Here is a 24,964-nt window from a genome sequence, read left to right on the forward strand (position 1 = left end):
CATTAGGAGGTTGGGTCTTAATACTTTTAAGAATGAAATAGCAGTCTAACTTGGGAGCTAATGCTACATTGTGAATGACTAAGATGTAATTCTCACATCCTTTGTTATTTCTTTTTGCTCCTGCAAACAGTCTTTGCTCTTCTACCATGCTGTAGTCAAGGAGATGTTGGTATAAGATAATCAGTTCAAAGAGAGCCTGTGTGTAACTTTCCCCTTGTCTATGTTCTTTCCTTTGTTGATGCCTGAAATTTCGATATACTCATTGCAGCCCTACCCGTGAATTCCGATCATTTAGGACTAATTTACATTACAACAGAATCATTCAAAAGAATCAGGGCAATCAGAAGTATCTGCAATGATAATCAAAGGTCTTTATTTTCCATGTTAATTTCTTGCAAGCATTTTGGAAAAATAGTCATATCGCCAAATATACTTTCAATGAAGGAAGTTGTTATGACCAAACATTATTCTGAGGGCAAATGGGAAAAAAAGTTACTGAAAAGCAAATGTTTTATTCTGATTACATTTTTCCCATACTTTGTACAAGCATAAGGAAAAGTCCAAGGTCAGAGCACACAGATCATTCTCCTTTAATAAAACAGAAGGTCAGAAGAAAGCATTTGATAAACAGAGATCCTAATTTAAAAGATTTTAAAACATAATTTGAGATGCAATTGTCATAAGTGTGGAAATCACATGTCTTCTCGAAATCATTTTAAAGGATGCTGTTTTTATCTCCTTGATATTCTTTCACATGCCTAAAGGTTCTTTAACACATGTTAAGTAGTTTATTTAGCATTCAAATTTCGACACTTTGATTATCTTTTTTACTCTGAAGAACTAACTACACTCTATAAAGAAATACATCGATTTTCCTCTATTGCTACACTTCTAAAAAGCATCAGATAAGTGGAATTCACCTATTGTCTACTAATCATTAAATACATTTGTATTAGAAAGAATATATAGCATATGAAATTACAAGCCTTTCATGAGCTAAAGACACATTTTACAACTCTCAAATAATATTTACAATGTAAACATCACAATTGTCACATCAGAATGAAAGAAATCACAACATTCACAACACGATGTGTTTCTTTTGGTTTTGCTATTAAAGTTGTTTTCTTGAATTAGTTATGAAGAACTCAAAATGTAATCACTTTGTCTACTGATGTTTTCCTTCAAGAATTCTGAAAGAGAAGAAAAAACAATAGTGCTTTATACACAAAAATACTTGCCTTTCAGAGAAAAAAAATGCTAGCCATTGGTATGGTGATGCATTGTCAAATATTGTAAATAGATTTGCAGGAGATAATGTAAGCATTAATGTTTATATCATCTTGGGGCAATGTATTTTGCATCTATATTTATATTGATACCCAGCGTAGCACTTTGCAGTACAAAAATCTATGCATGCTTTATCCATTCAGAACATAGTTATAATGCTATTGTGATTTTTTAATGCTTAAACACATTTCATAGGTCACAATTTGACTTTTATTGCGATATGTTTGTTGTTTTTCAAGGAATCCAATTAGACAAGAGTGTTTGGGCATTTTAGCATCAATGAGCCACTCTATAATTTGGTGGTATTTCCCCACACTTAAATTAAATGAAGAGCTAACAGACAATCATGAGACTGAATGTTAAGCTAATAAAAGCAGCCTAGTATAGTTCTCAGAAGCAAAGCCAGTTTCTCTCTTGAGTGTGAGTCAGGCTTCTCTGTTTTTCATCTCAATTCAAGGACAAGAATAAGGCTGAATAAACTAGAAAGACCAATCTGATACCAAACTGCTTATGGCGAGATATCTCTTTTATGTGAACGGAGCATGGGATGAGTCATGAGTGTTAGTTGTTTGCTGGCTTTGGCCCACTTCAGGTAGAGGTTCTTAGATGAGTGCTCAGGGTAGAAACATTATTTATTCCTATGATGTTTCTCACCAAGTGACTCTTCCCTACATATGTCCTCGGCTGATGGCTATAGGAATATAGGAAAAGTGCAAGACACACTCACCACATGTCCTTAGCTTTGGGCCAAAATGTTTTCCTCATTTTTCTAGCTCTTCAGGGAAGTCAGGAGATTCACCCTCAGTGCTACAGATTAGGAGGACATTATACATGTTAGCACTGTCACATGAGAAAGGCTACAGAGGAGCTGGTATAACAAAGTCTAGGCGATTCTTGGCGCTCTGTCTAGGCTATTCTTCATACTCTAGAAAGATCATCTCTGCTTGCTGCCCAGTCTTTGTATCTAAAATTATTCTTACATTAATGTCTTTTAATGTATAAGGATAAATTTTGTCTGATCTTACACAAACAGAATTATTTATACTATTCACTGTGTACTGACAGAGGCAGGCAGACAGACAGAAGTATGTATCTGTAGCTTAACCTTTGAAGACTATTTGTAATTTCCTCATTTTAGCAAGTTCTATGTCTTTACCTCCTCTTTCCATTCAGAATTGAGTTCAAGTATTTCTTTACAGCCATTTGTTTTCTAAGACGGGTGTAGTTGTCAGTGAATACAGCATCCGAGTGTCGTTTGATTAATGCAGGGTCTTCTGAGACATTACTGCTAAGAAATGTGAGAAAAACAGAAACCAAAGGCTGCAATGAGAAATGGCTAATACACCAATGTTCCACACCAGTTTATATAGGGTCTATTTGAATTCGGTTGTGAAGTTGCAAATGAATGGCACTTAAATATTAGTTGGGCGTGGTGCCTCATCCCTGTAATCCTAGCTACTCAGGAGGCTGAGATCTGAGGATCAAGATTCAAAGCCAGCCTGGGCACAAAAGGACCTGAGACTCTTATCTCCAATTAACCTCTAGCAAACAGGAAGTGGGACTTGGCTCAAGGGTAGGACGGTAGCCTTGAGCTGAAGAGCTTAGGGAGAGTGCCGAGGCTGAGTTCAAGCCCCATGACCCACTAAAACCCCCCCCAAAACCATATATGTGTGTGTGTGTGTATGTGTGTGTGTGTGTGTGTGTGTGTGTGTGTGTGTGTGTAGTCAGCAAACTGTATTTCTTTCATTCATAGGCTTCATATCCATTTTACTGTAGAAAATACACTTATTCAAGTAAAACAAACATTGTCAAAGAAATATTGATTTTGAAAAGTTGAATAACTTATCAACAATAAAGATACAATTTGTAGATTGAGCAATGATAATATGGCTGATAAAAGAAATGAATCATCTTTACCTAACTCGTTTTCCAATAAGAGATTCAAGGTACTTTTTAGCAGAAAGTTGCCCAAGGAGTCTGCTAAAGTCACTGGTGAAAACTCCATCAGCATGTCTGGTGTTTCTAAAACAAGGAAGGAAGGACAATTCCATTTCGTAAATGGTTTTCTAAACTGTTACACTAGCTCAGTCAGTAACAAAAGCAATCATCAGCTTATTATTAAACTGCCCATTAAAATATTGTGGAAAGCAAGGTTTTCTAATACTCAAACAAAAGACATTTTCCAGGCACTTAAATCTGCATATCCTTTGCATCGCAAGCCCAAGACTTTGAAAAATTAAAGAAATAGCTCTTGAGAACTAGATTTCCTTAAAATTAATTTCCTTTAAAATTAATCTTTCTATAAAATACTGGTGTGATAAATCTATTTATAGTTTTCATCAATTGATGGTGTCTTTTTCTGCTACCCTAAACGGAGGTTCATGTAATAAAAAAAAATGTACTGGCTGTCACAAGTTCACAAATATACTGTATAATTTATTTTTTTCTACCAAAATCTTAGAAGAAGCAATCTCTTAAGGTAGAGAAGATTTTTAGAACCTATGTACTGCTTTTTCAGGAAAATACAAAATAATGTATACTTTGTGCTTAAAGTATTTGATCTGTATTATAAAGTTACCTCTGGACAAGCATTTCTATGAGTAAACAGAAGTAACTATCAGACACCTTATGTGTACATAAAGGTGGATTTCTTTCCTTTGTTTCTCTTCCATCATGAAATAATATCTTCTATAGTTTTATCAGGATTGGCCCAATCTGTGATGTTAAAATGACATGCAACAGAAGGTATGTAAACCATATGTTTAAAATAGCCTACGTGAAAATCATACATAGTTGTTACAGGTGACATAAGTCAGCCTGAACAGAGCCACTATATAAAGAAGCATTTAGTGCTGTGATACAGTACTGTCTCTGTCGTGAGATGAAACTAGCACCTGTAAATCTCCAAAATATATTTTCCAAATGAATTAAAACAGTAAAAACAAACGCACCTGGATACATCATAATAGGGTGTGTCATTTTCAGCTAATACATTTTGTAAGATATCAGCATCTGCTTTTAATGAAACTTGCTCAGGCTCATTTCCTCCTTCAAATTGGACTCTATCATCCAGCCTACAAGCAGGAGCAGAGCAGAGGTTTAATTCACTTTTATCTCAAACCCTGGTACTCAGATTTTTTTTTTAACAATTTGGATCACCCCTTCACAATGTAAGAATGAAACAATGGCCTCTATGATTAATGAAAATAGTAAAAGCAAAGTTTTTATTCTTTCATACAGTAGATTCTACTCAGTTCTTACAAGCTACATATACCAAGCACAAGTAGTACTTGTCAGTCTTGTCAAAGCATTGGACAAATATACGCTCTTGGTGTAATTCCCTCCTAAAGAATACATTCACTGTGTAGATTTTTATACAAAGTAATGTTTTGGAGATAATTGAATATTCAGTGTGAAACCTGAGACTGATTCATGTGTGTGGTGATATTTCATATCAATTGTCCAAAATACCTTTCAAGAGTTGAGTAGTAACTGCTTTTCTTCCCTCTAAAACCCTGAGCTTTGCTTCCAAGATTTACTTAGATATGATACATTTCTCTGTATTGACAAAAAAAATACAAAGAATATTTCCATTTATGAATAGTTATTCAAATCCAATAAATTTCTGCGGACCTTCTGGCCTCTAACCTTCTATCTTAACCCAACTTTAATAAGGGATGCACCATGTTATATTGCGAGACTAATAATTATCTATCTATCCATCCGTCTGTCTGTCTGTCTGTCTGTCTGTCTGTCTAACTATCCACCTATCTAACTCTATAGTATGACACTGATGCGAATGCATGTACATCTTTAGCACAAACACACTTTTAAAATTATACATGTACATATTTTCCCCAGTAGGGTAAACTTCCAAAGAGTCTTAGCTACTGTTAAATTGTTGTGACACATTTGTGGTGATGATACCAGGCGAGGCCTGACAGCCAATGCAGTCTTCAGCCTTTGTGAGGTTATTCATGTGCTGTGATGTACTGGTTCAGAGAGAGCTGTTCCCTTTTGTTGTCAAGGCCAAATAGGAGCTGGCTTCAAACTTCTCCGCGAACCCCAGCAGCTGAGCAATTACTTACCCTGTTGAGCAATGAAGTAGCAACCGGCAAATAAACAAAGAAATGAATATTTGCCCATAGCTAAAGTGTTGCTTGTAAACTGGAAGGAAAGCTCAAACTAATGTAGTTTTGATTTACTGTGTACTTGTTTAACACAAATCTATTCTACTTCACAAAACCTTTTTAGAGCTGTGGTATGTTCTGTGAATTAGAAATATACAACACATCAAACAGTAAAAGCAAGGAAAACCAAGCCCATTCTCACAGAGTGATACTAGTATACCAAGGAACACTCACTTTTTGATATTGAAAAAGTGAGGGTTTTTTTTCTAGCCAAGATTTCTATCCAACATACTCATACATATTTCATAAAGAAACTATTATCTCATGACCATTCATTGACTGATCTTATCCAAAATGACACATTTTCCCACTAGATTCTGAACTGAACCGAGAATAAGTAACTGAATAAGTTACTAATTATTTAGCACTGATTTGAATAAAAGACAAATTTCCCTTCTACCATGTTTGAGAATGGGATCTGCTTGTTTTGCCAAAATAACTACTAATTCTGTCTCTCCTGCCCTCAAAGTTAAATAAATAACACATCATTAAAAACTTGCTATTTAGACCAAGGAATGTTCAAGTATCTGACTGAAAGTCAATCATCTTTGTAACCTAGAAGGAAAAATTAAGCTAATATAGTTCTAATGTATGTTTTTTTTTTACTTGACACAAATTGATTTCATTTCGGGCAAACTTACCTCAGAGCAGAAGGTTGCCCATAAAGGGGCCAGGCCAAGGTCTGAGAGAAGAGGACACTGAAAAGTGTCAGGAACACCAGGAACTGGGGCTTTCTTCTGGCCTCCATCCCTGCGCCTTCACAGAAAGAAACACATGAGTTTTTCCAAACACATTTGGCACTAGCACGTGATTCTAGACGTCTAGCAATATCTCTGAATTAGGAAAGACAAATCTCATAGTCAAGAAAAAGCTCAACTACACCATGACGACTTCTTCTGTCAATACTTTTCCTAGTGGCAGATGCTTGTATAAAAAATAGGATCCTTTTATTTTTTGCCAGTCCTGATCCTTGAACTCAGGGCCTGGACACTATCCTTGGGATTTCTCAAGGCTAGAGCTCTACCACTTGAGCCACAGCAGCATTTCTGGCTTTTTTTTCTGTGTATGTGGTAGTGAGAAATTGAACCTGGGTCTTTGTGTATGCTAGGCAAGCACTCTACCACTAGGCTAAACTCCTGTTCCCCCCCCCAAAAAAAAATAGGATCCTTTTTGTCTGGTTTTGTAGCTTCCCAGACACTAAGTTGACCTGAGCGAATATTGGATATTGTGTTTCAGTTGTCCTGGAAATCATTTGAGGAATAATATTTTTATAAGAATGGTAGCATCCAAGTTTATTATTTTTTTGGGGGTAATGATAATACTTCAAGAAATGGATGCTTTTTTAACTTTAAATTTAGTATCTTATTGTCATCTGGTTGGCTACCTGTTTAATAGATTTTCTGCTTTGGTGAATTATGTATGCATGCATGTGTAGTCAAGTGGGTGCATGTTTGAATCTAATGTGTAGATATACATCAGCATAAAAACAATTGTTCTGGTATATTTCTTGTTCATTCCTTCAATAGAAATAGTAGTGGGAACTTATTTTCTTATGCTTGCATTAAAAACAACTGAATTCAATTGAGAATGAAAATTAATAACCCCCACGCCACAGAACAGCATCTGTCACAGCAGCAAATTGCACAGTAATCAGAAAAACACACATTTAAGAAACAAAGCTTGTGTTTCTTACATTTGCTCCACTTAACACATTTCATTTCTAAATAGTTTCTAGATTTAAAGAAAGCTAAGTGTTCAAGTACTTTTTGTCCTGTTGCCTTTGGAAATCAGAACCTTTTAAACTTAATTCCTTAAGTTTTTTTTTTTTTTTAGTTTCTTAGGTTTAAATGAAGAAGAAAATGATGTTTCCTAGGTTCACTTAATCAACACATAAAATAGTTCTTCAAAAATAACTACACAAGCAAACACAACCTACTTGAGTGTATTTCTTTTTTTTTTTTTTTTATCTGACTTAGTAAAGGAGTCAGCACCAGTCAGAAAATCCATACCTATGAGAGAAATGGATACATTTCTATTCTTAGCGGGTGACTGGAGAAACTTATCTTTTTTTGCTATTGCAAAAGAGAAACACTGTACAATTCTTTTCAAGAGGGGGGGGAAATTTAATGTATTCTGAGAAAAGTGCCAGATGCGAGAAAAGGAAAAGGAGAAAGGGACTTACCTTGGTCAGTACTGTTCTGAATGAAGAGTCTCCCTTCTGAGGAAGGGCTGTGGAGCTGTCCTGGGTGCTGAAGCCCTGGGAGGCCTGGAGAGGTTCCACCGGTTCTCAGCCCCTAGTAATAGGAAAGGATCGGCTGCTCTTGACAGCTTCTGCTCTGCAATCCACTCTGACCAGCATCTCAAAGTCCCTCATTTTATAGGACTTGCACTTAGGACTGAGCAATCACAAAGCTCCCCGAAAGACGTCACAGTCATAATCTCATGGGATGAATAGGTCTTGAAGTTCATCTTAAATTGTCGTCATGTCTGATTTATATAAATTTATAGCGAGTAACTTCAAGATGTAAGATTAAAAAGAGGAAAGCCACTTTTAAAACAGAAGTATCAAGTTAGTGTAAATGCCTTAATATTTAATTAGGTGCAGTGAATTAAAGGAATGACTGTTATATGAAAAGTAGGGCCGTAGGACTGCTTCTGAAAAATAAGTACTGCATACAGAAACAAATACAGAAAGCAAAACAAAAAAATCATGTTCACAATGCTTAAGATGTATTATTATTCTCCATTATTACAAAGCATCAGTCCACCTATTTTTTCTTTTTTGTATTATTTATATAGACCTGACTTAGTTTCTCCTGAAATCTAGTCTAATTAGAAAAAGTACTAGAAATAAATGTCACATTTCTTGACATTATACTTTCTTTGTGTAAAACTAATTCTAGGGAAAAAGTGTCAACAAACGTTCAAAGATTTTTCCCTGAGATAGTATAATATGAGCATTATTGTATAAAACAACCACAGCATTGATATTTCATGTGTATATAAAATGTAATTACCAATTCATTTGACATACACAATATTAAATGGTCCTAAAATGATTTTTACAGACAGTGTCCTCTAGATGAGTGCATTTTTCTTTCCTTTTAAAAGCTGGTCTCATTTTGCATTGAATTATTTCATATTTCCCCTCCCTACCCAAACACACACGTCCACATCAGGGTTTGTACATTTCTGACTCAATTTCTTTGAAAGTAGTTTGCTTCAAAGAATTGCTTGAAAAGCATTCAAAGAGTATTTTGATAGTTCATTTCTATTTGTGGGTTTTTAACTCACTATATCCTAACACATTCAATTAAAGTTTATGATTACAAAATGCAGCTATCCGGAAAAGCTAGTGAGAAACAAAGCAAAATGCTACATGTTTGCTTTCATTTGTTTTTTGTTTAAATTCTGATATGCATAACCTCTTATATTTTTAAAAATCTACTCCTAAAGGAACACAGCTCCCAAGCCCTCATCCTATTTTCTACTTTAAGATTTTAGGATCTATTTGCTGCTGTCAGAGTCAGACTGATCCAGTAAAAGAATATCTTGCTGTACTTAATCATATTTTCTAATCCAGTTACAAGAAAAATTAAATGAATTAAATTTCAAAATGTCTGGAAATTTGTTCCCGAGTTGACAGCTCTGACTTAAGCCAGAGTTCCTGTGGCTTAATTCCAGGAAACCTTCTTTTTTTTTTTAACTGATTATTTCAAACTAAAGGTTGAAATGGTCCTCAGATAGTTATTTCCCTTAGCTCTTTGTCACCCAATTCTCAGAGCACCAATTTTGTTTAAGAGCAGCAAGGGCAGTGTAAGTTGATTAGAACACACAGACAAATCAGTGCTGAAAGAGAAGCAGGAAGAATAAAAAAGCATAAAAGTCGACTATTTCTTGGTCTAAGCAAGCGTTTAGCATTCACAAAGAGTGACTGTTGTAGATGTCTCTAATAGTAGAGAAAGTTTCTACCTTTACAATAATAAAACACAAAAGTAAAGACCCAAAATAGTTCAATTCTATTACCTTTGAATAAAAAGCGAAACAAATCAAAGACCTCCATTTTTTATTTTTTTGTTTTGTTTTGTTGGCACAAGTTAAACAAGAAAGCAAAACCACTTTGAGATGGAATTATAGCACCACCTGCAGGTTTCAAACCTTAATCCACAGCTTTTATGGAATAGTACTTCTCTTTTTCTTTCAAAGAAATAGCGATTAAACCAGATGCCTTTTAACCAGCTGGCTTAGGCAAGCATACAGAGAATAATTTAAAAACAAAGGACTATAGTTGAATTTATCCTAACACCGAATTACATAAAACTCAACAATACAACTGTGAGTTTATCTTTGAAATCTGCTTTCTTCCTCCTTCACACATCTTTCTGGAATTTTTCCCACATCTCCAGTAAAATTTTATTTCTTCCAACTTCTCACCAAAGTGTTATTTGTAATAAGAACTCTCACTCATCTGCACAGGGAAAAGATATAAAAAAAATCTTCAGGCTGGGAGCCTGGTCTAATGGTAGAGTGCTTGCCTAGCATGCATGAAGCTCTGGGTTCAATTCCGTGGTACAACATACACAGTAAAAGCCAGAAGTGCTGAGGCTCAAGTGGTAGAGCACTGTCCTTGAGAAAGTCCAGGGACAGTGCTCAGGCCCTGAGTTAAAGCCCCAGGACTGGCAATAAGTAAATACAGAAATAAATACATCTTCATCTCCAAATAAGCAAACTGATGTTTAGAGAGCCTAAGCACATTCCCCAAGTCACTCAAGTAGTGAGTAGTTAAGTGTAATAAGAAGTAAGTGGATCCCATGTCTCCTAATCTTGATGTTGGAGGCAGCTTCCCAGTAGGAACAGGAAATTTGTGCAGGTACTGCTGTGGGCGCTGCAGCTGCTAACATACCAGACAAGGAAGCCCAAACGGTCACATCTCCTCTTCCTTTTATTCCACCAACAGAATCAAAGGTGGGGTCAGAGAACCCACATTCTCCACTAAAATGTGCTGAGTGAAGCAAGGTGAGATGGGAGAGATTCCCAGGATCCAGCAGACATTTGGATTCGTCTTTGTCTTCTAACTGCTAAAAGCTCCTGTGGGGAGGGGTTCTTTGCATTATTATTGTATTTTATTGTTGGGGTAACAGTATAGAGTACAGTTATGAGAGGGGGTCTTACTGCTGGTGGGGACAAATGTCTCAGCTGTGAGCACAGGGGTGTGTGTGTATGGAGAGAGGGAGAGAGAGAGGGAGGGAGAGAGAGAGAGAGAGAGAGAGAGAGAGAGAGAGAGAGAGAGAGAGAGAGAGAGGGAGGGAGGGAGGGAGGGAGGGAGGGAGGGAGGGAGGGAGGGGGAAGGAGGGAGGGAGGAGAGAGAGAGAGAGAGGGAGGGAGGGAGGGGGAAGGAGGGAGAGAGAGAGAGAGAGAGGGAGGGAGGGAGGGGGAAGGAAGGAGGGAGGGAGAGAGAGAGGGAGGGAGGGAGGGGGAAGGAGGGAGGGAGGGAGGAGAGAGAGAGAGAGAGAGAGAGAGAGAGAGAGAGAGAGAGAGAGAGAGAGAGAGAGAGAGAGAGTGCTTTGGCTGCCTAATTCACCCCATGCCTCTGTGTGTCTGTCTGTCTGTCTGGCCATCACAAGGCGAGGTGTCCCAGAAATAAGTGGGCAGAGCCCTGGGCTGGCACGCCTGTGTGATGGCTGAGTGGTGAGAGCTGGGGAAGCCAGGTCCACTACGGGATCTGAGCAGGGAATGGAACGCTGGGCTCGCCCCACTCAGTGCCAAGCCGGTGCATCCGGCCTGGTGACTTTCACTAGCGAGGTTTTTTTTAAAGAATTTATTAACATTGATTTTTACATCATATTTCAAATGACGTGTTTAACAAACAAGTGTTCAAGAAGGGACTCTCTATATACAATCACTGGCACTTAGATTTTAGAGCATAATCAAAATTAGGCTAAGGGTTTGAATATCATAGGTATCTATTAATCAATGTAATAAAATATTGTGCCATAAATTTTTATGTCTATGTAGTTGTGTTTATATTTTCAATACCATGTTCATAGCACTGGGTACGCAAATACTGAGTCCTCGCTCTTGTACTCTTTGGATTTAATAGCCACATATTAAGGATACCATGCACCTTTTGATCCTTAGGTCTTGACTTGTCTCACTCAACATGATTCGCTCTAGATTCATCCACTTCCCTGCGAATGCCATTATTTTATCTTGTCTGTTGGCTATGTAGAATTCCATTGTGTGTATATAACACATTTTCTGTATCCATTCATCTGCAGTAGGGCATCTGGATTGTTTCCATCGCCTGGCTATTGTAAATAGTGCAGAGAAGAACATAGCTGAGCAGGTGTCCTTATCATATCCTGGGTTATGATGTTCAGGGTAGATGCCCAGGAGTGGTATGGCAGGATCATAGGGAAGGTCTATTTTCAGTTCTTTAAGAAACCTCCACACTGCTTTCCAGAGTGGCTGAGCTTGTTTACAATTCCACCAGCAATATAGTAGGGTTCCTTTTTCTCTACAACCCCGCCAGCATCTGTCATTGTCTGAGTTCAGAATATTGGCATTCTATTTGGGGTAAGGTATCTTACGGTTGTTTTTATTTGCATTTCCTTTATGACCATGGATGATGAGCATTTTCTCATCTGCTTTTTTTTTTGTCATTTTAACCTCTTCTTTCGATAAGTCCCGCTTTAGTTCCCTTGCCCATTTAGTCATTGGCTTGTTGGGTTTGGGGGTGGGGGATTAGTTTCTTGAGTGCCTTGTAGATGCTGTATATTAAGCATTTGTCTGATATATTATTTGTAAATATTTTCCCAGTTGGTTGGCTGTCTTTCTACTTTAGTAGCTATGCTTTTATCTGTGCAGAACCTTTTTATTTTTAGGAAGTCCCATTTATCGAGTCTCTCGCCAATCTGTTGTGTCCCTGGGAAGTTTTTGTGTGTGCCTATGAGTTCCTCACTAGGGAGTTTTTGATTGAACTAGGTGAGACTGATCATGATGAACTGTATTCATAAACTATTTTATTTTTTGTTTTTCTTTTCTGTTGTTGCTTTTTAAACCTGGTCCACAGTAGCAAGTCCTGGCCATTTACTTATTTCTGTTTATTTTTAAGTTATCCTTAAGTAGTGGTGCAGAGGAGATGCTATATAGCAAAGCAGTTTGTAACTGGGTCCTCCCTCCAGTGAGCCCAGCCACCCTTCCCTCCCATGCCTTCCCTCACTTGTCTTTTTTTCTGTTCTGTTTTTTCCCTTTTCAGCAGTCCTGGCTTGAACTCAGGTCTTAAACACTGTCCTTGAACTTTCTCAAGTGAGCCACAGCACCACTTCTGGCTTGTTCTACGTATGTGGTACTGGGCAGGGGTACCCCCTCAGCAGGGGTCTTGGTTCAGGCTAGGCCAGTTCTCTACCACTAGGCTATGTTCTTGGGCCCCCTCACTTCCTTAATTTTGTGGTATGCACCGTTAATTCCTGCCCTCCCTCACTCCCTTCATTTGTCTTTTGAGTGTACCCATTCCTTGGTGTTGATTTTGCTGGGCTTTGGCCTAGTCTTTCTAGAAGAGTATTCTGTTGTGCTCTCCACCTGCCCCTACCGCTTCCCCTTGCTTCTCTTGGGGATTTGCTATTAGTCATGGAATCCTGAGTGATCTGAGCTCTTTATTGCTTTTAATCTAGAAAATTTGGATTTATTTTCCAGATTCTTACAGTCTTATTGTATGATTGGGTGGATGTAAATGACATTATAATGAGAAAGCAAGTGAAGACAAGGGAGACCATCTTTGCTTCCTGTAGGTGGGAACTGATGTGTAGATTGAAGAATAGGCGGTAGACCCTGCTCTGTATATTAAGCTTAAGGACTGAGCAGTGGGGCGGGGTGGGGGGGAGAGCATGCCTTCATTGTACATCTGAAGTGAACATTGTTACAAAAAATAGCAAAGCAGGGAGACACACTCTCTAGGCCACAGTGTAGGAAGTGAATGTCATGCCCTGCTGGGGAGGACCTCAAATGCCACCCAGAGGCTGCCTGGGGGAAAGGGACTGCCAATGACCCAGTGTTGGGCAACCTGTCCAGCATTAATGTGAGCGGCTGTAGCCGGGGACCCGCTGTCATTGGCTGTTCTAGCACAGGACTGGACGCTCAACTCCTCACCAGGTCAGTGGAAGTCTCCCAGGTTTTCTGCTGCCATAGCAGCCTTCAGAAACCATGTTGCTACCCAGGGCGGGGCGGGGGGAGCAGGAGGGAGGCCAGTCCTGAAATGACAGATATGCAGAAATCACTGCATCCAGAAATGACTGGGTTTATGTTTTCTGTGGTAATGGAGGAGCTAATAATCAGAGAAAATGCTGTGACATGAAATGGCTTTCAGTATATCATCCCTTGTGCCCAATGACTTTGAATTTCGGGATCACAGTTTGACTGAGAGGAACAAAGGCCCTCCGTCTTATTTAGTATAAACACCATTGAAAAGCAGTGCTGAGAGAGAACCCTGGGAACTCTGAGCTCCACTCTCCGAATGGAAGAGGTGGAGGTGGGGTGGCCCCTGACCTGGCACACTGTGTCCTGTCCATTGCTTGTGTCCTTCAGCTATCCTACCTGACCTCCAGCTTTGACACTCGTTTCCTGGAAGGAGTCATCTTTAAATCAATCATTGTAGAAGCATGATGGAAGATCACTCTAGCCCCAAGCCAAGTCTGCCAGAGGTCTGAGCAATTGATTTTTTGAAGGTTGTGACTGAAACATAAATTTGAAGGCCATCGAGGCCCTTGATACTATTCAAGTTCCTTTAGGAAGCGGGCTTGGATCTGTCACCAAGACTCGTCCAGAGAAAAGGTCCACGTTCTGCTTCAATCCCCACCCAGACCTCACAAGGGACTTCTTGCAGTAGTTTAACACCTCGCAGAGGCAAACCCAACCCTTAACCTCTCCACCTCCTCAGAGTTCTTGGCACCTAGCCCTCAGGAATGGAAACTCACTATCTAAGAAGGAAGAGTGATGGCTTGTTTGATAACTTCTTCCTCCTCCACCTCCTCCTCTTCATCCTTTTCCTCCTCTTCCTCTGCATCCTCCTTCTTCTTCCTTAATTATCATACTAATATCCTGTGTCTGAACTGATTCCACTGCATTTTGCAAAATGCAATGAAATCACTAATGACCAATTACTTTCTTTTTTGGAGAAACTGCTCATTAAGTTTTTGAATTTTTTTATAAACGTGATGTACAGAGTGGTTGCAATTAAGTCAGCTAAAGCATTCATTTTTTTGCCTCCCTCCCTCAGTCTTTCTTAGTCTTCTCCTACTCACGAGTTGAATTGTTCTTGTCAGGTGTGTGCCACTGTTGCATTTGCTTGCCTTTGGTCCCTCCATTCCCGTGCCTCTCTTTCATTCATTTTTATTGAAGGGTTCTGCAGCATGGTTTCCATTCTAGAAATCAGGATATGAGTACATTACATCTTGATCAATGCTGTCATTCTGTCCTCCCCATCTTCCACCTCCATCCTTATCCTCAAGCTACTTAGTTCAGGTTTTCCATAACATACCTTGACTATAATAACTATATTTGCTCAACTTTCCTCCCTCTGTGTGCTTCCTCCCATCCTCCCCCCTCCCCTGCACAGTGTTTCAGCTTCCTGATAATTCATTTTGTTCAATAGTTCAGTTTATTAAGTTGTTCAAAGGACTTACATGATTAAGCTCTTCCCCTAAGTATACCATCCTTTAGTCAATTTATTTGTGTGTATATGCCTACAACCTTGTGTATATTATCATGTATGCAACTTCCACATATGTGTCATTTGTATCTCCATTTGCCTTTTTTTAGTTACCACATTTTTTTCTAGGCCCATCCATCTTCTTGAAAATGATGCATTATGCTTTCAGTTAGATGAATAAAATTCCATTGCATCTATGTCCCACATTTTCTTTTTAATATTATTTTTAAGATATCTTTAAGTAGTTGTACAAAGAAGTTGCCATTTAACAAAGTTGTTTATGAATATATCTTCCAATATTCTCATTCTTCCCTCCCCTATCCACCCCTTCCCTCCCTCTTTTTAAGTTTGTAGGCTAGACATTGAATTCTTAACTTTACTCTCCTCTTCTCATTTTCAATCCCTGTCCCCATTCCCCTTGACCCCACATTCTACCCAGTTCCTGGTGTTTGCTGAACTTCTACTTTGCCTTTCTAAGGAATTATACTACTTGAGTTCTCCCTTGAATCTACTGTATTTCAGTACATACATTTGTGGACACTTGCATACTACCCAGCCTATTCACTCTCAAGTTTAAAGGTGACATCTAGCTGCCATATATAAGGGAAACCATGTATTCTTTGTCTCTCTGGACCTGGATTACTTCACTGCTCAAAATAACTTTTTCCACGACTTTCTATTTCTTTACAAATGGTACAATATCATTCTTTCTAATGGATGAATAAAATTCCATGGTGTATGTATGTCCCATGTTCTTGATCCATTCATCCATCCATCCATCCATCCATCCATCCATCCATCCATCCACTAAGGGCATCTGGTCTGATTCCATACCTTGATTATGATAACTAGCATTGCAATGAACATGGTTGTACTGGTGGCTTTACTGTATCCTAGTCCTGGGTATTTACCCAGTAGTTTACAAACCAAGATACTGTACCACATTTTCTTGATCCACCGATCTGCTGTAGGGTAGCCGGAATGTTTCCATAAATTGACTACTACTATTAGTGCAGCAATGAACATGAATGTGCAAGTTTCTTTACCATATCCTAACTTGTAATTATCTGGGTAGATGTCCAGGAGTAGTGTTGCTGGATCATATGGAAGTTCTATGCTTAGTATTTTAAGGAATCTCCAAACCACGTTCCAGAGTAGTTGCACTAATTTACATTCCCACTGACAGTGTAATAGGGTTCCTTTGTCCCTACATCACCACCATTGTTTGCTGTTCAGAGAAAAGAACTTTCTTGAAGCTGGAGAATCTACTAGGAGGAACTGGAAACTCAATGTTAGTTTGATTTGTATTTCCAAGATGTTGAGTATTTCTTCATAGTTTATTGGCTATTTCATTTTATGAGAAGTTCCTATTTGTCTCATTTGCCCATTTATTACTTGAGCTATTGATTTTGGTGGAGGGGGCAGGTTAGTTTCTTAAGTTCTTTGAGTATTCTGCATATTAAGCTTTTGTTGGATGTATAACTGGTAAAGATCTTCTCCAGTTCTGTAGGTTTCCTTCTTAGCTTAGTAACTATGCCCTTAGTTATGCAAAAACATTTTAGTTTGATGCAATCCCATTTATTGATTCTTCCTCCAATTTGCTGAGCCTTTAGAACTCTGCCCAGCAAGTTCCTGCTTATGGAAATAAGTTCTAATGTTTCTCCCCTCCATTCTTTCTATAATAGTTGCAAGGTTTCAGATCTCACTTTGGGGTCTTTGGTCCATTTTGAGATGATTGTAGTACAAAGTGACTGACGGTCCAGTTTCAGTCTTCCTAACAACATTTGTTGAAGAAGCTGTCTTTTTCCAACATACATATTTGGCTTCCATGTCAAATATTAGTTGGATGTAAGTATATGGGTTTATTTCTGAGTCTTCCATTGATCTTTGGACCTGTTTTGTTTCTAACAAACACACCAAGCTGTGTTTGTTAGAGCTGTGTGTAAAGTTTGAGGTCTGGATTTGTGATACTGTTAGCATTTTTTTGGCCTATAATTGCTTTAGCTATTTGGGACCTTTTGTGATTCCATATGAATTTTTTGTTAGTTTTGACTTTGAAATTTTCAGGGGTTTTGCATTAAATTTGTAGAAGACATTTGGCAATGTGGTCATTTTTACAGTCTTAATTCTATCTATCCATAAACTTCGGAGGGCTTTACATTTCCTGGTGTCTTTTTTTTTTTTGCCAGTCCTGGGCTTGAGCTCAGGGCCTGAGCACTATCCTTGGACTTTCTCAAGGCTAGAGCTCTACCATTTGAGCCTCAGCACCACTTCTGGCTCTTTTCTATGTATGTGGTACTAGGAATTGAACCCCAGTCTTCGTGCATGCTAGGCAAGCACTCTACCACTAGGCCAAACTCCCGCTCGCCCCCATGTCTTCTTTTATTTTTTTCTTCAGTTTTATTGTTTTTTCTAAGGAGGTCCTTAACTTCAGTGGTTAGATTTATTTCTAGTGTTTTGGTTTCGAGGTTATTGTTAACAGAACTGTTTTCTTGATTTCTCCTCTCCCTCTTGTCTCTCTCTCTCTCTCTCTCTCTCTCTCTCTCTCTCTCTCTCTCTCTCTCTCTCTCTCTCTCTCCTCATTGTTGGTATACAGAAAAGCTACTGATTTTTGTGAGTTAATTTTGTGTTCTGTTACTTTCTCAAAGTTATAGATCAGCTCACTCTAGGGTCTTGGAGGTGTTGTTTACAGAATCATTTACACAGAAGTTCATATCATCTATGAATACAATGTCCTAATTTCTGATTCATGAAACCATCATTTGCAGCTAGAAGAAATTCAAGATGATTTAGTCCTGCCATTTGCTTTTGAAAAATCATAGCAATTCCATTCCCCAAAGGGCAAGTGACAAAACCAGAAACAGAACTGAGATTGGGATTCTTCTTTTCTCTCTCTGAGTAGACTGAGAAGATAGCTAATGAGTCCCCACACTGCCAAGAGGACGTGTCTTGTAAACAGAAGAAACAGGAAGCCAGAGAAGGAGTGTGTGGCCATCTGGTGGCTTGAATATCTAGATTTACCATGGATGCCTGATTAATATGTATTGATGATGTTAGCTGGCAGTTAAGTCCACCAATTTACATTTATTTGGAAATAAGTTTTATCTCAAATTATAACTAAATGAGGCTCTGGTTGAACAGCATCAGGACTAGGAATCAAGCATTATATAGATGTATAAGTACTCTTTCTGGTCCTGTTTGCTTTGGGGTATCTCGAAGAACCGCCATAATGGAAAAAGGAAAACAGCTAGTTTTCCTCTTGAGGTAATCCCGAATCTAATAACACAGGGGAAAAAAATACAGAGACTTATTCTTTATTTAGAAAAAGTTCTGTTCTTGGCATTTTTCTTGAGTAAAGAATAAGAATTAAATTCTTTTGATAACTTAATTTCTAAGCACACATATCAATAATATTTGGCAGTTATGCTTTCATGGACAATAGTTCTTAGGACATAAAAAGAGAAAAATGGCTGCTCAGTAGACTGAGATCTGAAGATGTATAGTTCAAAGCTAACCCAGGGAAGGAAATCCTGTGAGACTCTTATCTCCGAATAATCACAAAAAGCCAAAAGTGGAGCTTTGTCTCAAGTGAGAACAAAACCTCAGGGATAGTGTCCAGGCTAGAGTTCAAACCTTCCCCCACACCCAATGAAGAATCAGCCACCATTATCTCTCTCCCATATGAGCTCAGCAGAGTAAGACCCCACACACACCACCTCTGGCCTGCCAAGCTCTTCTCAACAATGCCCCCACATCATCTCTCCCCCAAATGTCTCTGCCAGCAAGATGTCACGAACCATTCGGTAGATACAAGGATGGAAGTAGGAGAGACCCTTTTCAGTGACCCACTGAGTGTTCAACTCCCTGAAATTCTGGGCATGCATGCTTAAGGATCTTTCTCACTAGAAGATTAAAGCTTCCACTGGAGGGAACCAGAAGAACCTGGTTCAGTTCTCTGTCTTAGGCACTGTATTTTCTACCTTGTTTGCTAAGGACAAATATAATAGGGAATGAAGGCCAGGAATTCAAGGCACAGAAAGGAGAGGGTCTCCCTCTCGGTAGAAGACAGAATCCATTAGGTGATCCACCAGAGACTGAGGCAAAGAATTGGAACAGAGTTTCAAGGCGTCCGTGATGTTTTGGGAGAGATTTTGGAGGTGTCCCTGTCAGAGTCTTCACTTGAGTGAAGCAACATCGTCAAGCTAAACAGATGAGTCAATGGTCTTTCTCAGACAGGTTTTGTTGTTCCTTTCCTTGGGGGCAGGTTTTACATCCCCCCAATCCCCCGCACCCTGCACCCCATAAAGGTGCTCTGCTCCTTCTAGATTCCGAGATGGCTGCAAAATGAATGGTTCAGAGCAACAGATACAAACATGGAGAAAGGACTGCCACACTTTTATTTCACATTTTTGTGTTGTTAATTTGTGGGTCACATAAGAAGGCATGGCTTTTGGATGAAAGCATTTTAGAAGACAAAAATGTCTGTGGCTGTGTATTCTGTGGAAGGCAGCCCATCCCCTCTGCAGTGTTTTAAGGGGGAAGCACCAGGAGTTGGTAATGCTTTCTTTTGTAATGTTTTAAAATAGGCTTATTACAAATGTTTTAAAACTCCCTATGTTAAGAACTTATTAACACATGGTAAGTTACAAATTTGGAGTTTCTCTAGTATGATTTGGAACACAGCCTATATCATTTCCAATGGGACATCGACATCTTTCCTACGAAGACAAGGTTGCTGCAATGAAGTATCTCTCCCTGTTCATCCTCTGTCAGCATCTAAACTTTCATGAGAAGAGATCGGTCTATCCTCATTGGCTGATAGAGCAGGCACGGGCACTCACTAATGTGACAAACAGAATTTCCTTCATTCAGAGAAATACGCAGCGAGCACACTCTAAATTGATGATCACACCCATGTATGCCAAGTTTACTTTTGAGGAGATTTTCGTGGTGGATGTGCACACTCTTCACTTCCCAACCTTTTCTGAGGAAAAATCCTTCTGATGAAAATGTACAAAACCTGTCCCTCGTGAGAATGTGTCACTTCCACCCATGTTATCCACAACGCACAAGATTGCTTAATACCTTCTTGGAAGTTATCTGATTATGTCTTCAGGGCTTTTCAATCTTGTTAGGAAAGACTGTTGCTGATGTAGAAACCTTTCACGGAAACACTGCCTAACTCAATGTGATGGGACTTTATCTCAGTAGGAGTTATATCTGCTGATTATGTTGTTGGTTTTTTTCCATCGTGATGACTGCCTGAACGAAAAACTCTGCGATAAAACTACTTACTTTCATTACCCTAAGGAGATTTATTTAGGACTCAGTTGATTGCATTTCATAGTTCCACTTTATGATAAAATCAAACTGTGGCTGCTATGGCTTATAATCTGAACTTGCTCTTCTCATTCTTGAATAAATAATTTGGATCTGCCCTATGGGCTCTGTGAATGATGTGTCTGGTCCCCTGCCTTTCTTTCGGCTCCTAATTCAATACCTAAGAGCTAAATCTGTGGTCCATAGTTGTTAAGTGTTTGTAAGCAAGGATTTGGTGTTTGACTGTTAACCTTATTACCGGCTCCACCTCACTTCCCCTTGGCCCTAATTTCACCTCTGCTTCTTTTTTATATGATCATGTCTATTTATATGACCATGCCTTTAAAAATTAAATATGATACAACCATGCAAAGATAAAAGGTAGACTCAAGGAATATAAAGAAGAGAAAAACTATTTTAGCAATTCCATTCCCTTGCATCCAGTTTTTTTTCAAAGTAAACCAATAAGTATTTGGAGCTTTGTTCTTATAGTGTCCTCTAAAACGTCAGAAAATTTAGAATGAGACAGAGAATGTGATGAAATTATTTTAGCAATGCATGTGATTTGTTGGTGGATATAGAATCTCAATTCTCCATCTCCCTTCCTTTGTCTCCTCTTTCCTATTCTCCTACTTGTCTTCCTCCTCCTCTTACCTTCCTTCATTTTATGGTACTGAGGATCATCATTTATAAACACTCTACCACTGAGTTATGTTCCCAGTCCAGCATTTGTCAAAGCTCCTTATCCTTAGGATGTGGGAATACTGAAAACAGAACTCTGATCCACCTCTATTTTGGTTATTTTGGTTATAACTACCAACATGCACAGGTGGAATCAAACGATAATATAAAGTAGTGAAACGGACTCAATTCAGTTACAACAGTTCACTATAGACTGCATTATTCAATAGCACAAAGAATGATCTAGAGAACATTCTCCTTGCAATATTGGCATAAAGAAGGTAGCATTACCATGATATATTCAGAGGACATTATCTCTAACTCCTGCCAGTATGTATTGCCATATTTTTTGAGGTTTTCATTATATAGCCTAGGTTGCTCTCAAATTTGCAATCTTCCTGTCCAAACTCTCAGAGCTGAGATTACAGTTATGTGCTAACACTAATACACTGGGCCCAAGGATTTCTTCTTTCCCCTTTTGTCGGTCATGGGGCTTAAACTCTACACCTGAGCACTGTCCCTGAGCACTTCAGCTCAAGGTTAATGCTCTACCACTGTGAGCCACAGCGCCACTTCCAGTTTTCTGGTGGTTAATTGGAGAGAAGAATCTCAAGGACTTTGACTTGGAACCGCAATCCTCAGATCTCAGCCTCCTGAGTAGCTGGGATTACAGGCATGAGCCACCAATGCCTGACCCAATGATTTCTTAATAAAGGGTCAGCAACTCAAATCATTATATCTGGTGTTTATAAATTTAAAATTAAGGCAAGCTTTTCCTCAAGTTCCTTTACAGTGTTTTTTTTTTTACATTATTCACACTTAATACTCTTCTTCTTAGTTGCCTTTTAAAACTCTGCACTCCACCCTCATCACTCACATGTTTCTTTTATGCCTTCTCCTAACATCAAACATAGCCTCAGCCTTTCATGTGCCACAAAAATATTAGAGATAAATTTCCTTTTTACAATTGTCTTTCAGCAACATTACCTCAGAAGCATTGTCTAATCTAATTAAGCATCCGTAGATTGGGGATCTGGCATATGTTGTTTTATTTTTTAAAAAAACAATGTCCCGTAAATGCAGTTTTCAGTTTACACTTATGAAGTCAAAATGTCAAGATGACTCAAAAGCAATACACTAAATTGCAAGTGAACTTTACAGATTTGATTTGGCCAAGATAGTACAAGATTCAGTGAGACGGTGTGTCTACAGTAGGCCAGAGCGAGCAATCAACAATCACTCAGGAAGATAACACCGGAAGGCCAGACTCACACCACTTATGCAAAAAACCTTAGGGTAGAATTAACCCAACAGAATGAGAATTTTCTTCTAAACAAATGTCAGAGCACTTACATTTACTTTTAGAGTCATAAGTGTAGATACAAGAGAAAATATGTATCCGCTCTGTCTCTCTGGGCCTGACTTATTTCACTTGAGTTGTATGCAAGTATATGCAAAGGGGATACAGTAGATTCAAATAAAACACCAGCAAGCAGGCACTTAAAGGGGTGAGGCAGAGTGAAGGGGAATACAAAAGAAAAGTCGATGAATAAAGAAGAAAAGAGTGGAGAATGCAGTTAAGAATCTGATGTTTGTCCTACAAAATTAAAAAGAGGGAAGAAGTAGTGCTGGTAGGAATGGGGGAAGGGTGATGAAAGGTTGGCATTGAGCAAAATGCATTTTATTCATAAACCACTTTGTTAAATGACAATTTCTTTGTACAACTACTGAGTGCCTCGCAGGCATTCCTTGGCTTGCGGCTGTACTGCTCTGGCCTTCAAGGTCATTGTTTTCCTCTCTATCTCCCCACCACTTGTTCTCTATACCTCCGGCTTCTTTATAAGGCCATTTCCTGTATTTAGGGGACACAGATATCATCTAGGACCATCTCCCTACATCAAAATCCTTAATTTAATTATGACCACACAAATCAAATTTTTTCTTTTTCTTTTTTTCTGTTTGCTTTCTTGCCAGTCCTGGCTTGAACTCAGGGCCTGAGCACTGTCCTTGGGCTTCTCAAGGCTAGAGCTCTACCACTTGAGCCACAGAACCACTTCTGGCTTTTTTCTAGGTATGTAGTACCCAAGAATTGAACCCCAGCCTTCATGCCTGTTAGGCAAGCACTCTACTACTAGGCCAACCTCCCAGCCCTTTTTTCATGCTTTAATTAATTCATTCATTTTTTAGTTTTAAGCATTTTAATTGTATTTTTTTTCTCAGGGTGATGTATAGAGGGGTTGCAGTTACATTCGTCAGGTAGTAGGTACATTACTTTTTGAACACTGAGAGCCCTTCCCATGCTCTTCTCCCTCTTGCTTTTGTTTTTTAGTGGTGTTTTACTTAATAAATATACCATGGATCCAAATGATATCATTTTACCTTTATTTGATAATTAGCAACACATTTCAAATAAAATAAAGACAACTTAAAATGTCTTCAGTTTAGGCCTTGATTTCACATTTCACCCACAGCACACTATTTACAAGGTTTTGATTCTTTTTTTTTTTTTTTTCCAATCCTGGGGCTTAAACTCAGGGCCTAAGCACTGTCCTTGGGCTTTTTCAAGGTTAGTGCTCTACCACTTGAGCCACAGCACCATTTCTATCTATTTCTATGTATATGTTACTGAGGAATCGAACCCGGGTTTTCATGCATGCTAGGCAAGCACCCTACCACTAGGCCAAACTCCCGATCCTTTATTTTCTATCTATGGCTGGGGAGCAGCCAGGCTTCCTAACACTAAAAAGCACCAGAGGACTTTTGGTCTCATTTCCTTCCTTTGAGAGATATGTCCAGGAGCTTTCCTGCCCAAGACAAGTACTCTACCACTGTGAGCCAAAGTTTCACTTCCAGTTTTTAGGTGGCTAACTGGAAATATGAGTCTCACAGCCTTTCTTGCTTGGATTGGCTTTGAACCTCGATACTTAGATCTCAGCCTCCAGAGTAGCTAGTGTTTGTTTGCTTCTCATGCTAAATTTGAAGAATGACACGCAAGTTAAAATTAACCCTCTTGCTCAGTTAAAGTTGCCTTGAAATTTTACTGGGTTATAACTTGTAAATGTCCTTATGAAAAACCCGACATTTAAGTTGTTTGTTTCATTAGTTATTATTTTTTAATTATTTTGCTTATGTTCATCTTGTCTCTGTCCTTCTTTCTTACCTTACCTCCTTTTTTCCTTCTTTTCTTGGGAGATTTAATTAGCAAGTATCTTCCTACAGACATTATGAAGAATAATTTCTCTTGAGGAACAATGGATAAACATTAACCTGTACAAAACCAACAGAATGCCCTATGGCATGTCTATTATATACAAATTGTTTACATTCTTAACTGTGTGGAGATATCATTAGTTGTGACCACTGTGTCATAAACACTAAAGTGATTTCAGTGGTTTTCTTCACTGAAAATCCCCCTGGTCAGAGGCACGCTGGAACAACAGCATATGCTAATTGTTTGTCCTTAGGAATGAACTATACCATTTCTGAAGGATTTCTAATGAGTGTCTGTCCTCACAAAGGAAGGGTAGCTTCTCAGCTCTGCTACTCACACCCTTTGGCACTCACCTTTATGGATGCCCCTACTGTGGCCATGGACAGTCTGTCTGTTCTTATGACCACATGGCCTGAATGAATCCTTTTCCAGAAATTCTTCAGAGAGGCTGGGGTTGAAGTTTACAGAAAAGCAGGTGAAGGACATGCTTGGTGACTAACATTGGCTCCAGGGAGAAGACTTGTTCATGGTTCAAGACCCCTTGATCAAGTGTTGGTCAAATCCAGA

The 24,964-nt window shown here is 38.8% G+C and overlaps 1 protein-coding gene across 2 annotated transcripts; it reads right to left on the reverse strand.

Moving 5' to 3' along the window:
• Positions 1–385: 385 nt before the first annotated feature.
• On the reverse strand, positions 386–7,813 carry Vip (vasoactive intestinal peptide). 2 transcript variants are annotated; one of them, XM_090337622.1, is made up of 7 exons: positions 7,663–7,813; positions 6,122–6,236; positions 4,242–4,364; positions 3,208–3,312; positions 2,447–2,575; positions 2,018–2,097; positions 386–1,193 (listed from the first exon to the last, which is right to left on the reverse strand). In XM_090337622.1, the coding sequence occupies exons 2-6, from the start codon at positions 6,226–6,228 to the stop codon at positions 2,052–2,054; spliced, it is 510 nt and encodes a 169-aa protein (XP_090193748.1). In that variant the 5' UTR covers positions 6,229–6,236; positions 7,663–7,813; the 3' UTR covers positions 386–1,193; positions 2,018–2,051. The 2 variants fall into 2 exon arrangements, with proteins under 2 accessions (XP_090193748.1, XP_090193747.1); XM_090337621.1 differs by having other exon boundaries at positions 2,447–2,578.
• Between the last annotated feature and the right edge of the window lie 17,151 nt (positions 7,814–24,964).

Source organism: Megascapheus bottae, chromosome 8 (genome assembly GCF_031878675.1).
Source record: "Megascapheus bottae isolate mThoBot1 chromosome 8, mThoBot2.hap1, whole genome shotgun sequence".
NCBI lineage: Eukaryota > Metazoa > Chordata > Mammalia > Rodentia > Geomyidae > Megascapheus > Megascapheus bottae.

What these genes read in the sequence shown, in the direction of transcription:
- Vip (XM_090337621.1), bottom strand. Translation starts at nt 6,228, where the DNA reads ATGGAGGCCAGAAGAAAGCCCCAGTTCCTGGTGTTCCTGACACTTTTC. An exon ending in GGGCAACCTTCTGCTCTGAG is followed by an intron (nt 4,365 to 6,121) that starts GTAAGTTTGCCC and finishes TCCTGCTTGTAG; the next exon opens with GCTGGATGATAGAGTCCAAT. An exon ending in CCCTATTATGATGTATCCAG is followed by an intron (nt 3,313 to 4,241) that starts GTGCGTTTGTTT and finishes TCCTTGTTTTAG; the next exon opens with AAACACCAGACATGCTGATG.